The sequence below is a fragment of the Recurvomyces mirabilis genome, assembly GCF_035927965.1.
Source record: "Recurvomyces mirabilis strain CCFEE 5264 chromosome Unknown scaffold_35, whole genome shotgun sequence".
Classification (NCBI taxonomy): Eukaryota; Fungi; Ascomycota; class Dothideomycetes; order Mycosphaerellales; family Teratosphaeriaceae; genus Recurvomyces; species Recurvomyces mirabilis.
Window position 1 is genome coordinate 38,432 of NW_027041969.1, and position 13,643 is coordinate 52,074.

At 52.8% G+C, this 13,643-nt stretch overlaps 6 protein-coding genes across 6 annotated transcripts; 3 read left to right on the plus strand and 3 right to left on the minus strand.

The window, feature by feature from the left end:
- Nucleotides 1–1,454: 1,454 nt before the first annotated feature.
- Nucleotides 1,455–2,230, minus strand: LTS14_009909 (uncharacterized protein; the record flags this gene model as incomplete). Its single annotated transcript, XM_064842587.1, has 2 exons — nucleotides 1,455–1,864; nucleotides 1,918–2,230. The coding sequence occupies 2 exons, from the start codon at nucleotides 2,228–2,230 to the stop codon at nucleotides 1,455–1,457; spliced, it is 723 nt and encodes a 240-aa protein (XP_064689777.1).
- A 1,840-nt stretch (nucleotides 2,231–4,070) lies between these two features.
- Nucleotides 4,071–5,024, plus strand: LTS14_009910 (uncharacterized protein; the record flags this gene model as incomplete). The annotated part of the gene is made up of 1 exon (XM_064842588.1): nucleotides 4,071–5,024. One exon carries the CDS (start codon nucleotides 4,071–4,073, stop codon nucleotides 5,022–5,024), a length of 954 nt encoding a protein of 317 aa, XP_064689778.1.
- Nucleotides 5,025–5,834: 810 nt separating this feature from the next.
- LTS14_009911 (uncharacterized protein) lies at nucleotides 5,835–7,976 on the plus strand (the record flags this gene model as incomplete). Its single annotated transcript, XM_064842589.1, has 3 exons — nucleotides 5,835–6,229; nucleotides 6,282–6,344; nucleotides 6,407–7,976. The coding sequence occupies 3 exons, from the start codon at nucleotides 5,835–5,837 to the stop codon at nucleotides 7,974–7,976; spliced, it is 2,028 nt and encodes a 675-aa protein (XP_064689779.1).
- Nucleotides 7,977–8,175: 199 nt separating this feature from the next.
- Nucleotides 8,176–9,676, minus strand: LTS14_009912 (uncharacterized protein; the record flags this gene model as incomplete). The annotated part of the gene is made up of 3 exons (XM_064842590.1): nucleotides 8,176–8,876; nucleotides 8,933–9,034; nucleotides 9,058–9,676. The coding sequence occupies 3 exons, from the start codon at nucleotides 9,674–9,676 to the stop codon at nucleotides 8,176–8,178; spliced, it is 1,422 nt and encodes a 473-aa protein (XP_064689780.1).
- A 1,107-nt stretch (nucleotides 9,677–10,783) lies between these two features.
- CCC1_3 (Protein ccc1) lies at nucleotides 10,784–11,927 on the plus strand (the record flags this gene model as incomplete). Its single annotated transcript, XM_064842591.1, has 2 exons — nucleotides 10,784–11,361; nucleotides 11,417–11,927. 2 exons carry the CDS (start codon nucleotides 10,784–10,786, stop codon nucleotides 11,925–11,927), a joined length of 1,089 nt encoding a protein of 362 aa, XP_064689781.1.
- A 123-nt stretch (nucleotides 11,928–12,050) lies between these two features.
- LTS14_009914 (uncharacterized protein) lies at nucleotides 12,051–13,415 on the minus strand (the record flags this gene model as incomplete). Its single annotated transcript, XM_064842592.1, has 1 exon — nucleotides 12,051–13,415. The coding sequence occupies one exon, from the start codon at nucleotides 13,413–13,415 to the stop codon at nucleotides 12,051–12,053; it is 1,365 nt and encodes a 454-aa protein (XP_064689782.1).
- Nucleotides 13,416–13,643: the final 228 nt, after the last annotated feature.

A 13,643-nucleotide genomic window follows, 5' to 3' on the forward strand; every position in this document is an offset into this window, starting at 1 on the left:
CAGCTCATACGTGTACCCATCTCGCCTCCCCTCGCGCCTCGGCCTTACCTTCCCATTCCTTCAACCGTTAGCCGGTCAGTCGCCGGGGCTGCATACCATCCTCTCCCTTACCAAAAAAACTCCACAGCCACCGTCCCCACATCGGAGACAAAACCCAAAGATGTCGAAAAAAAAGCAAGGTAAAGATGCCCTCGCGCGGGGAAAAACTGGCGGGGAAGCCGAGAAGGCCCTTCTGCCGGCCGCTTGTAGCGGCATGCAGCGGTAACTCTGCTAGGATTTACCGGCTTATGGGGACCCTTGTAGTGGTGCGGTAGGTGGGTTGGAGGGGTTTACGAGCCTCCTGTTCCCGACCTTGGGGAGGAGGATAACGCTAACACCCATCTCTGCTGCGCTCGACCACGTTGATCCCAGCTCGCCCACCGTCTCAAAACCAAAAGAAAAATCCGCAGTCCTTTTCTCTTATGGCACCATCCCGTATTCGTCCCCGCTGAAATGTCGGGACATCAGCGGGGGGTGTTCATGATCGGGAAGGAATGAGGGTTGTGTGAGCTGAGAAGTGAGAAATGATTGTGGCTTTCATGCTCCCGGAAAGAGGGAGGGGAGCTGGTGCTAGAGGTGGGACCGAGGACGCGCGTTTGAGAGAGGGCTGTGAATGGTGGAGTGATCCTTTAGGACTGCTCGTTGGGACGTCAAGGGTTACACGAGTTTCTTCCCACGCAGAAAAGCACGTCATCATTATACTATAGAGGAAGTCGGTAGTAGAGGTTGAGACGGCGTGGTAAGGATGTAGACAAAGGCGCGAGTGCTTTCCTACGCAGACCAGAAACGTATTATAATACTATAGAGCGCGGCAGTGGTTGGAATCGAGACGGCGCCGTAAGGATATTAACAATGAAACGAGTGCTTTCTCACGGAAACAGAAATCGCATTAATGTACTGTGGTAAAAGGCAGTAGTCGAAATTCAGACGGCGCGGTGGAGATGGCGACAAGGACGCGAGTACTTTGACAAGCCGACGAGGGATACTAACAGCTGTCGTAAAGGGCGGCAGTAGGATGGAAGGAGACCATAAGGCAGTGATGTACACAGTGACGCGAGTGGTCTCCCAAGCCGACGAGACATATAATCAGCTGGCATGGAGGGCGGTGATGAGTTAAGATCGAGGCGAGGTAGGGATCTGAGTGCTAATGCGAGTACTTTCGTGCCGATGAGGTATGTTGTCAGCTAGCATAAAAGGACGGCAGTGAGGAGAAATCAGATAGTGAGGGAGAGATGTAACAAGCAAAGGAGGTGCTCATACAATGCTAAAGAATCTAAAGTACAAAGGCCATCGCTATCCGAATAAACGCCGCCAACCATACCACCATGCCATCTATCCCCAATGCAGTCTCTAGGTCAATACTCGTCAAGCCGTCTGTCAGTAGGTTGAAGAATCCGTGGGATGGTCGGGAAGCCTCAAACCCAATGCTCAATGTCTTCGTCGGGAATGTAGTAGTCCTTGGGAGCGGGATACGACGAGATGTCGGAGTCTCCACCGTAGCCATGGCAGCAGCAGTCGTCGACTGGCATGAGGGAGACTGTCTTGGTGACGGAAGGGGTGGAGACAGGAGCCGAGTTAGTGACGGTGACGGTTGGCAGAGTGGTGTGGATAGTCATGGTCTCGATCGAGTGACTGGTCATGGTGCCGTAGTGGGTGACGGTGTGGACCTCGTCGAAGCCAGCGAAGACAGTAGCAGTGGAGGTGGTGGGCTTGATAGGCAGAGGCGAGGTGGCGATGGGGTACGAACGAGGTTTGCAGCTGAAGTAGACTGAGCGAGCACCGAAGCCTTTGATGGTGACACATTGGTCGATATGGTCTTTCATGTCTGAGGCGGCTGTCAGTATGCTGGAGGAAGAAGGAAGATGGGTGGGGTCGTACCATAGCCGGAGAAGCCCTGACCTTTGCAGTCATTGTCCTCGTGGGCAATGAACTGGCAGAGATGGTCGTCAAGGTAGTTTGGGCCCTTGTTGATCTTGGTGACCATGAAGGAGTGGAAGGGAGGCTCGTGCTTGTCGAACGTCTTGCATTTGTCGTTGTCCAGGTTGACATCCTTCTGGATGATGTGGTCACCGGGACAGGTGTCGAGAGAGAAGCGGCGGAACTTGATCTCGATGTTTTCGGCCACGGTGATCTGTGGGGCGATGGCGAGAAGACCGATGGCCGCAATCGAGAGCTTGGTGATGAAGTGCATGGCTGCTGGTTCCTGAAAGGCGGTCAGTATGATGAACAGTGCATGAAGGTAGAGGAGGCAAACTGATTGTTGTTGAGTTGAAACGGTTTGATGTTTTGGTTGTTGGTTGAATTGGTGCTGAACGCCAGAGTGATTTGAGGTCTGGGACCGAGAAGCTTGGGGAGATCGAAACGTGGAAGTGTGATGAAAATGAAGAGGAGCAGAGGGTGGGAGAAGCGGGCTTTTTGTGCCTGCTCGGAGCATGGTGCACAGTCAAGCCCATTGTTTAACTTCCATCTTCGACTGCCATAGTAAGCTGCCTCGATTGCCCAAGGTAGAAGGCGGTGCTCGACTCCGGAGAAGTGCGCGGTCGGATGCACGACTTCTGACCAGGCAAGGAAGGTCTGCAGCACGAAGTCTTCGTCATCAGATCTGACAAGGCAGTCGCTTCAGAATCACCGCGAGCAGGTGCTCTTTCCTCTCGGCGAATTGCTGAAGTCAAAGGATACAGCAGCAGGCCTTCGCACATTCTTCTGCAGCTATGCTGTAACGCGCAACAGATCTTCTGAACCGTACGATGGCCGGCTCATGCAGCAGTTCGCAAGTAACGAGCATCTTACTGCACGTGGGAGGCGACTTCCAGAGGAAATCGTGTTGATGCGCTGCTTCGAGCCTGAAGAAGCACTTTTACGGAGCTAAGCTACCTGTCTGCTTTGTAACTTCTCGCAATACTGACAGACGCGTTATACTTGAACTGAGCCGTTTGCGAATGCACTGGTCAGTTCTTGGCATGCAAGTCGAGGAAAGAGATCAAGGAAGTCGCGTTTGAGTCAATTTCTGGACGCGGGCCATGCCGCCTTGCTGCTCGATTGAGCATGTCCGTCGCCGGGCCTGAGAGAACTATCGTCACCTTGTGGATGAATCTGATGGTGATGGCCTCTCTGCGCAGTATATTAGTCATGAGGGTAGAAGTCCTGTGGTTGTAGATCAAGCTTCCGGGTATTCTAGAAGATCATGCGCAGCTGAAGCTTATAAATGTCTTCACGTTCCTCTGCAGATCTTGCCGCCGCCAGCTGCCACGTGGGCCTGGGGCTCCTGAAGACTTCATATGCCAGCCACCGCTCTTTTCTTACCTAGGTACATCAAAGTGCTTAGCCTTGGATCGTAGCTCTGTGGATGCATGTGCTTGAGGCGTAGTGGCATACCCTAGATACTTCTGGACAGAGGCACACCCCCAAAGTGAGGACAACTGAAAGACCTATCACAAAATAGACGCAGGGCTGGACGTAATGCATCAGTTGCTAGAAAATTTGGGTCCGTCAAACCTGCAAAGAGAGTTCGCAGAAGCCTGGCCATCAGCCGTTGACTAGGAGCACGAATGTCAGCACGTGTGGCCAAGACTTGTAATGAGGACAATAGGATGTAATGCTGCGAGTATTAAAGAAATTTCCATACACTCTCGAGTGGTATACAACTTCACCAATTCAATCCGCTTCCCATTCAACACCAGCAACACACACCGCTCCCATCGCTTTGGCAACCCAACATGAGGCTCACGAGACTGCAATCTCTGTCGCTGCTTGCCATGATAGTGAACGCCAAACATGCTCCGCAGGAAGTCAAAGCTATCGCAATGCCCCTCATAGACGAGCGTTATGCATATCTGGTCAACTTTACCTTCGGCACACCACCACAGGCCATCTTGCTTATGGTTGACACCGGTAGCAGTAACACATGACTACCGTCAGCAAACTATCGTAGCCTGTTCGATATTGGTCCAGAAGACTCAGCTCATTGCTACGGACGTCCAGATGCCTGCCCTACCTCTAGATTCAATGGCACAGAGTCGTCAAGCCTCCAGATGGTGGCTATCAACGACTTTAAAGCATCATACGGTGACGATGACACATCAGAGGGTACAGTTGCAGAGAACATCAGCCTAGATGACTACAGGCTCCGAAATATCACTGTCGGACTGGCGAAGCAAGGGTCGCCGAACCCTATTGGCATTATCGGCCTTGGCTCGCCAATGGGTCGTTACAATGGCACCTACGGCGCCAGGAGCGATGTGCTTGAGAGCATGGTCGACCAGGGACTGATCAAGACGCACAGCTTTGCGATGTATATGGGCGAGCATCCGAGCATCGTCTTCGGTGGTTACGATACCTCCAAGTTCGCCGGCAGGCTGACTGAGGTCCCTCTGCAGCCCAACCTGACCGGCTCCATGGATAACTATCGAGTCAACATCACCTCACTGGGCGTCACACACTCGAATGAGTCCTCCACCCAACTTTCACCAGCAGCTTTCAGTGTCAATGCAATGCTAGACAGTGGCACTGAGGTATCATTTCTGCCACTGTCATTGCTCCATCCGCTTGCCGCTGCGCTCAGGCCTCTCGGCGTGTATGACAGCCCGCAAGCCGAAGATGAATACCTAGCACCATGCACTATCCGTGATCAGCCTGGTGGCCTGGAAATCGATTTACTGGCCCGCTCCAAGGACCAGAAAGCGCAATTCCGGATCACTTATTGCGATCTGTTCGACGTCGCTTACAACAACGATGAAAGCGGTGAAGCGATCGTCAAAGATGGTATTCTACAATGTCAACTGAGAGTGTTCGGAACCGCAGAACAAAATACCATTGGTCTGAACTTGCAATTCATGCGATCTAACTATGTCGTCCACAACATGGACGAGCTCGTCCTTGGCATAGCGCAAGCAGTCGAGTCGTCAGGCGACCCTGATCTCCGTGATATCTGGCCAGGTGAGAAATTCAGCATGGATCTGGATCTGAGGCAGCAACAAAGACAGTAGCACCGTCTGGTTGATCCTGTGCGTATCGAGCTGCTTGTAATGGTGGAGGTCGAGGCGATGACCGTCCTGTCTTGGCTACCACCTGCGGCTGTATTGCACTTCTTGGATGCTACCGCGAACGAGGTTGAGAAGAGGTGGTAGGGATATTGGTTTTGGTATTCTGCGATTCGCTCGAGACTCTTGTGGTTTTGTGATTCGCGCTTGTCTGTACTTCTTAGACTGCTGTAGACGCTGAGACTAGAAATGCTATGCTTGATAGTCTGGCGGCGCCTTCACAGGATGCAGATGTGATATCTCCCTCCGGCGCCGTCTGCTGGCTCCTCCCATCCACAGCGCTTTTCGTCCTTCGTTTAGCATGACGTCGACTCGCTTGCACCACTCCTGGGGTTCCGAAGGTAGTCAGATGGCAACAATGTGCTTATTCTTCTCTCTTTCATGCGTCGTCACTATTATGAAGAATATTTGGCTCCTGGCTGCCAGCGTGGTGAGCCAAAACGCCTTAGGCATCAACATCCAGTCTGCAAGAATTCGCCTCACCTCGTGGCCGTGGACACACACCGTGCCACAGCATATGAGTATAACTGTTCGATCGTGAGATTCGTGTGCACGTATTCACGACTTGCCCTCGCGACATACACATTCCGTTGAGGCCACATCAAGCTCCAGAACATAGCCGTTGTCACTGAACCTCGGCAGGATCCTCAGCCATCATTCGGGTATTGAGGTGCAGATGGAGTGTCACAATGTACCGCAGTACTGTAGTCTGCACCATACAGCTGATCTTGCGGTCTCATGACCCTACATGGCAAGATGCTACTCCGTGTCTGTAAGCAGCTCAATCACACAAAATCAGTGGTCCTACGCACTAGCAGCCGCAAGATCACGTCTATTTTACGACCTTCCACCCTTGACACTGGCTTCTCTCTCACACTTCCGCCTCTGCCAAACCCTGTAACATCGGACCCAGCATTTCAGCGCATACTCTCATGGTACCTGCCAGACGAGACGCGGTCACGCATTGCGCCAAGCCTACAAGCTTTCGGACAAGAAGCCGTATCGCCACAGGTCTACGAATGGATCTCAAATGCAGAGCGAGAAGTGCCCTATGTCAAAACTCGCAACGTTTGGACTGGTAAGTATGCATATGACAGGCTGATCACAAGTACTGGCTGGAAAGAATTGGGCCGATGGGGCATCAGCAATGGGTAAGTCAAGGCACATGATCTGCGATCGATATTGAGTCTAAGCACAACGCAGTGTAGTGGCTCGCGGGTATGACGAGAAGTTTGGACCACATCGACGAATTGTCCAGCATGCGTTGTGAGTATCTGTCTGTCTGCCTTATCTCCACCCACTCCGCTCATCCCACTTCTCTCCAACAGCAATTTCATCTACTCGGCTTCTTCGGCGGTGTACTCATGTCCGGTCTCGATGACAAGTGGCGCCGCTCGGCTGATGGCCCATCAACTGTCTAAACTACCATCCGATCATCCCTTCCACGAAGTCTACGGGAAGATCGTAGGTACAGAGGGCAATTGGATTTCAAGTCAATGGATGACCGAGCGTCCAGGCGGAAGTGATGTCCAGAACTCTGAGACCGTTGCTCTCTACTCACCGGCCGCCGAAATGGAACACGCCGAGCGTAGCAGCCAGGATCTTGGAAATGGCGACTGGCTAATCTCGGGCTTCAAGTTCTTCTGCTCTGCAACAGACTGCAACATAGCGTTAATGCTGGCCAAGACTGAGTCTGGTAAATTGAGTCTGTTCTTGGCTCCTACCAGGCGTAGTATGGAGCTGCCCGATGGCACACGAGAAGAGGTCACTAATGGCATCCGCTTTCACCGACTCAAGTACAAGATGGGCACAAAAGAGCTACCAACAGCGGAGCTGGAGCTCAAGAACGTACGAGCGCACCTTGTCGGCCCTGTGGACCGTGGTATCGCCACCATAGCAACTCTTCTGAATGTCACGAGAACGCACAATTTCATCACAGCACTATCTTGCTGGCGACGAGGTATGGCGATTGCTAAGAGTTTCGCTCGAGTGCGTACGACTATCGACCAGCCATTATGGACCTTTCCTATGCACTTACGTCTCCTGGCCAATATGGAGATCAAGTTCGCAGGACTGCTGCAGCTCGCATTCTTTACCACGTCACTACTCAGCTTCGCCGATAATGGCTTTCCATCCCCGAGGCCAGCAAAGTACGCACCACTACCGGAGCCCGGTAGACAAACGAAAGTCGTGCAACGTATCCTCACAGCGACTGGCAAAGCGGTGATCTGTAAAGTCGCTTGCACCTCCCTGCAGGAATGCCAAGAAGCCATGGGTGGTGTTGGGTACATGGATGAGCCGGATGAGCCTGAGCACAACATCTCGAGATTGTACCGTGACACGGCTGCGAACATGACATGGGAAGGAACGACGAACGTGTTAGCAAGCGAGGTCACGAGACACATCCTCGACGCTGACAACATCGAAATCTTCGGCTCTTGGTTGGAAGATATTGTGATAGAGGGTGTCGAGGATGCTGGTCTGAGGGAGCCGTTGCAGGCGACATGGGCAGAACTAAAGCATAAACTTACCAGCAATCGTACTGATATCGCGATGGCTCTCGTGGACGGCCGACAGCACATGTTCAGCCTCGCCTGGATCGTCAGTGGAGCACTACTGGCGCACGATGCGCAACGAGATAACAATGCCATTGCCACTGAGATTGCGAAGCGATGGATCCTGCATGCTGATGGTGGTGTGGGTGAGTATGTGCACCTCGATGTCCTTCATGCGGCTCAACAGGCTAGAAGCACAACATCTGCGAAAACAGATATGGAGCGAACCAAGTGGGACTGTCGTATCGTCTGGGGAGAAGAGCTTCCTACTGATTCCGCCACTGGCTACCGAGCGGCTCAACTGACCAGTGGAAGGCCAGAGCAAGTTTTGGCAAAGTCGTAGCTATCATGAAACCCTCTCAATTCTCCATGTGAGCCAATGCTACAATCCGACAGGCCTACAGCTTTTGTCTGACACGACACGGACGCTGTGATGTTTCTGGTGTCGACATAAAGTAGATTACCATGCATACCGTATATCTATCAATTTATGCTACGCTCGGACCGCCAAAGACGCCAACGCTCACACACTCTCGAACCATCTAGTCATCAAGCGCAGCGTAGTAGGAGTATGGTTGGTTGAGCTTGTAGAAAGCCACTGGCTCGGGCGTGGAAGAACCGCCATACCAGATCGGCGCCGGCAAGCTCTCAGGCGCATCTTGAGCCTGATCCTGGAAGATATACTCGAATGTCTTAGCCCACTGCACCCTGTTGTTCAACCCATCAAGCTGCCACAGGTTCTGGAGGAAGTGCAAGAACGAGGTGTGGGTGTAAGCACTGTTGGAGGCGTAGTCGGTACCTTGGTCGTGGATCAGAGTGTTGGGGTTAATGTACTTGTTGATTACGATAGCTGGGACACGGACGCCGAGGCGAGTGAAGTCATAGGTGACATTGTGCTTATCAGACAGACCAGAGAAGGTAATATCATCCTGTGGAGCAGGAATGTTGACCGGAGGAGCAACGTGGTCGGCGAACCCACCGTGCTCGTCGAAGTTGATGATAAGCAGGGTGCTATCCCAATACTGCGATTGGCGGATGCTGTCGTAGAGATGCTTGATCATCATCTCACCAGCGGCCATGTTGGAGGTCGGATGCATCGAATCTATCGTACAACACTCAGGATTTATGTAGCTGAACTGAGGAAGGGTACCATCCTTCAGATCGTCGTAAAACTTGTCGGCAGTGACGAGTTTGTCCATGGCGTTCTCCTGGACATACTTGTACATGAAGGCGTCAACGATATCTGGTGAAGGATGTCAGTGTTTCTCAAGTTTAAAGCATTGCTGGATCTCGACATACCAGTCTCATAGTAGTTCTTCCAGGTGATGTTCTTCTTGTCAAGAGCCTCGAAGATAGACACCGCACAGTCGGTACCAGTGGAATTTGGAAGAAGCCAGCAGCCTGGTTGGTGTTGTCGACCATACCACAAGTCGAGCCAGAAGTGGCAAATTGACGGTTGGGGTTGGTCGGGCCAGGGTGCTCAGCATGGTACGAGTCCCAGAAGCCGAAGGACTTGGCAAGGGTGGCGAGGGTCTGTGTCTTCTTCTCGTTGTAACCCTTAATGACGAAGGAGGCATCGCTAGGAGTTTCGGAGTACTTCTCGCTCTGCCTCTCGATGAAGCCACCCATGGTAGGGGTGTCGTTCTTTCCTGGCTGCCACTTCTGGTAAATCTCATACGATACACCAGCGAAGTTGTGGTCCGGATCCTTGAGAGGGACCTCGTCCTCATAAGGTGCGGCGCAGATTTTGAGCGGCTCATTCCAGACAGTCCAATTGGGGTTGGTGTAGTCGTTACAGTATTCGATGTTTCGCAGGTTGTCGATATCAGGGTGAAAGTCCCAGTAGCCGGCAATATTATCGAAGGAGTGGTTTTCTTCCATCAGGTAGACAACGTGCTTTATCTTGCCACGAAGACTCTCCCAAACAGCTGGGTTGGTGATAGGCGCGGTGCTGGTAGCGTTGCCATAGCTGGCTTGGCGACGAACATATGGCATGGCAGAGGCGCCAGCGGCGAGTACAGCCATAGCAGCTGCGGTCTTCATGACTGCGGAGGAAGCTCCAATGTAACGAAAACGAGTGTGGGATGATGAGAAGAGGAGATTGCTGGATGAGGCTGAGAAGACGTGCTCGGTGTCAGACTTATACACAAACCTACAGACATACCAATGGCCATCTCGGCTATGGGTTCGAAGGCGTGGCGGACTCCTTCAACAAAGCTCCGTCCATTGAGGATGCCTTATTGATTGCACGTGTGGCACAACACCAGACGTCGACAGAGATTTCTGAGCCATGTTGCCGACTTCCATAGTATGCGGATCGGCAGTGGAGCAGAAGCATGGTAGAATTGCATGGTATTGCAGCAGTATGTTCGGTGGTTCGAACTGGACCTTCAGCATCTCCGAGCGTAGAACAGCATGTGAGGTGCATGACAGCCAATAAGCATCGTGGTAATCAGCACGCCAAGACCAGGATCAAGAGAATATCCTGCACATAAGCTGCTGCAGGGCAGAAAGAGCCGTCGTCCTCCGCTCTGCTCGGTCTTCTCTCCACTTGAACATTGCAGTGCTATTGGACCAGTACCTGGATGTATCGGCAGACGGCAAGGCCAAGGAAAACGGTCGCCTTAGCTTGGTTCTTCAATAAACGCTAGAAGCTTATGCGAGTTGCTCCCGAGGCTAAGCTTTTGCTTGCTAAGTCCTCTGATCGGCGGTGCTAGCCCAATGGGGCAGCTCGGTAAAGCAGGTGAAATCCGCAGTATGGCAAGATTTGCAGCACGTTTCTGCTCGAGTGGATGAAGTATGTTTGACGTCGATGTGGGTGCCAATAGTTCCTGCATTCGTGCTTCAGCGCTACTAGCAATGGCCACGAGACCCGTTGTGGGCGAGGCAAGCCGAGAGCGTTCCTTGAGAAGCGCTTTAGACGAGAACTGTGGAAGCAAGATTCCACATGAATCGCAGTAATCCTAAGCTCGAGGTCAGGAATTGTGTCTATCCTCCTTCTCGAAGCATTTGTCTTTTCTCGAGCTTCAACGATTCACGCTCACATCCCCGTCGCACAGCCAGCCAGCCAACTTCATCTCATCACCGCAATAAAATCGACGACTGCTCGCAGCCCGACCAGTGGTCGTAGCTTCAAGCCATACAGCCAATATGCCTTTCCTACAGTCCCTAGCCGAGCGCTGGCCAATTCCCTCCGTTCGCGATCTCGAAGCCTCCCACTTCGAAACCCAAAGCGGCCCATACCCAGAATTCGAGCACTTCGGCGAGAAGCCTGCTCCGGCCGAAGAACAAGGAGAAGAAGCACAGCCGAGTAAACTAGAGCAACGGGCCGCCAGCTCAATCTCCTGGCTCAGCAGAACTTTCGCACGCTCCCAAGCAACCATCAACCACAAACGCGAAGCCCTACTTTCGAGCTCAAGAGAAAGTTCGAGCGGTCGATCTTCGACGGATGATGTCGAGTCCCAGGTCTCAACAGATGCCAGCACGCTGCTCGAGAACGAAGACGAGGCGAAGGTAGTAGTGAAGAAGAGCAGCAGTCGCGTTGACGCTCGACTGATCTCCGATGCCATCATAGGCCTCTCGGACGGTCTGACAGTTCCCTTCGCCCTAACAGCAGGCTTGAGCGCATTGGGAAACACCCAAGTCGTGATCTTCGCTGGTCTAGCTGAGTTGACTGCTGGTGCCATCTCAATGGGCCTGGGTGGATATCTAGGTGCCAAGAGTGAAGAGTACGTCATCGTGCCAAGCCATCCAAGATGCAACACAGCTGACAAGTGGCGACAGGGAATCGTACAAAGCCACCCTGACCGAAACCCGCCACCTCGTGTCCACATCTTCCACCAATGCCGCAACCTCAATCAAAGAAGTCTTCGAGCCCTACGATCTGCCTCAGAACCTATCAGAAGGCCTGACATTCCACCTCGCCAAATCACCTCATCTCACCCAATTCCTCATGCACTTCCAGCACTCGCAGCCTGAGCAAGCCGCCTCGAGGGCGATCACTTGCGCCATGACGATCGCATGCGGCTACTTTCTGGGAGGATTTATCCCGCTTCTGCCTTATTTCTTGGTTGGAAAGGATGAAGTCATGCTAGCGCTTTGGTGCTCTCTGGGCGTGATGGCTGTGAGTCTGTTCGTGTTCGGGTATGGTAAGACTTGCTTCGTTTACGGATGGCATGGCTCGAGGAATGTCTGGGAAGGTACGAAAGGTGGGTTGCAGATGATTATCGTGGGCGGTCTAGCTGCTGGATGTGCTATGGGCCTGGTGAGATTATTCCATGGTCTTGGCGAGTAGCTTGCTCTCGTTACAGCATAGTGTTTCCTATCTCATGAAGCGTGGAGTCCGGTGTACATCCCATGACAGCAAGATAGCTTGAAAGTCTGATTTGTGCAAATTCCACTCTCGTGCAGACTTCTCTCAGGCTCCAGCGGCGAAGAAGCTAGCGAAGCTTCCCACAGTCAGTCCAGCTACCAGACACAATCCCATGAAGCCACCAGCGGCTTCTCGCTCGTCCGGATCAACCCACTCCCCAGCGCCGATCATGCATGTCGAGCCCACATAACCATTTGTAAGACCAAACAGCAGCTGCACAATAACCAAGTAGAAGAAGTCAGACTCGACGATGGCCCCTCGATCCCGAATATTACATAAGTGATACAGTCCCACGAAAGCTACGCGGGATACTGCCAAGCCAAAGACGATACCTGGCCGTTGTATGAGCGATAGACCGGGCACAGCTGTCGCAAGTCGACCCAGTAGATCACCGGTATTCCAGAACAGGAAGGCAAGTGGTATAAAACTTGGCGGTTGCAGCAGCGGACTCTGTTGATCGTGTGGCCGGACGGAGACGATCTGCTGGGTGAAGACTGGGAACATCATTGTAATTCCGAAGGTGGCGAAGACGGCGCTTGCGAGCCAGAAGAGCTTGCGGAAGAGTACTGAGAGGGGCACTTGCTTGCGTTCTCCGGGTTCATTGACAGGATCGAGGTCGGGGGTGCTGTTATCTTGGAGTTTGGGTAATTGACGGTTCCGTGCCAGGAGGGAGGTGAAGGCCGTCAGAGTTATCGCCGCAATGATTGTTGCCGTTAGAAAGTAGGAGAATGCACTGTTAGGATTGACCGGTGGCGGTCCGGGAGGTGGAGCTCCATCATCAGGTGGTGGGCGGCGGCCATGTCCCCAAATGCCGACAACTGAGATGATTTGAGCAATACACGGTAGAACTCCTGCGATGGCCTGCCCCGTCATGATACCCTGAGTGTAGGCTGGCTGTCCGAAGCCAGATACATAGGCGAAGATGCCATTCTGACACAATCCAGTAGCCATACTGGCTGCAAACATGATGACCATGAGGAAGCCAAAGTATCCTTCCGCACTCATGCCCAGTCCGACTTTGGTAAAGAGAGCTAGTAGCGTGAAGACGACCATATTGATGGCCAATGAGCTGATGATACGTTTCGGGTAAGAAGCTCCAGCCTGCAGGCGAGTGAGGACAAGCATGGCACATAGGGTCGTCGTGTTCGAGACCACGAGCTCAGCCGCCTGGAAGTTCTGGCTGATCCAGTCGTTGCTTCGAAAGCGATGCTGGAAGTATGGTCCAGCTGCCAGAAACATGTTCCAGGCCCATAGCATAGAAACACCGAGGAGGACAAAGATGCTGTACTCCACGTAGGAGAAGTCCTTTTGTTTGTTCGTCGACTCATGTTGAACCCCTTCGTCTATCGCATCATGCTCGAGCGGCTCGTATGGCTGTTCGCCCCGCCATAGCTTCTTCAGACGATCCATGGCTGCCTCACTTGGTGGTGTTGGTGATAGATTGAGGAGCTGAAGAGGTGGCCAGGAAGGCGGCTGGAGGTTGCTCAAGGTATGTTGTCCAGAGTATCCGCTGCCATGTCTACTCTCCGTTGGTATGACAGGACAAATAAGCAGATGCAGGTGTCACAGGCTCCTGGTTGAAGATCAAGCATGATCAAGTCATGCACGCGCGCCTACAGGCATACACGCGATGATGCT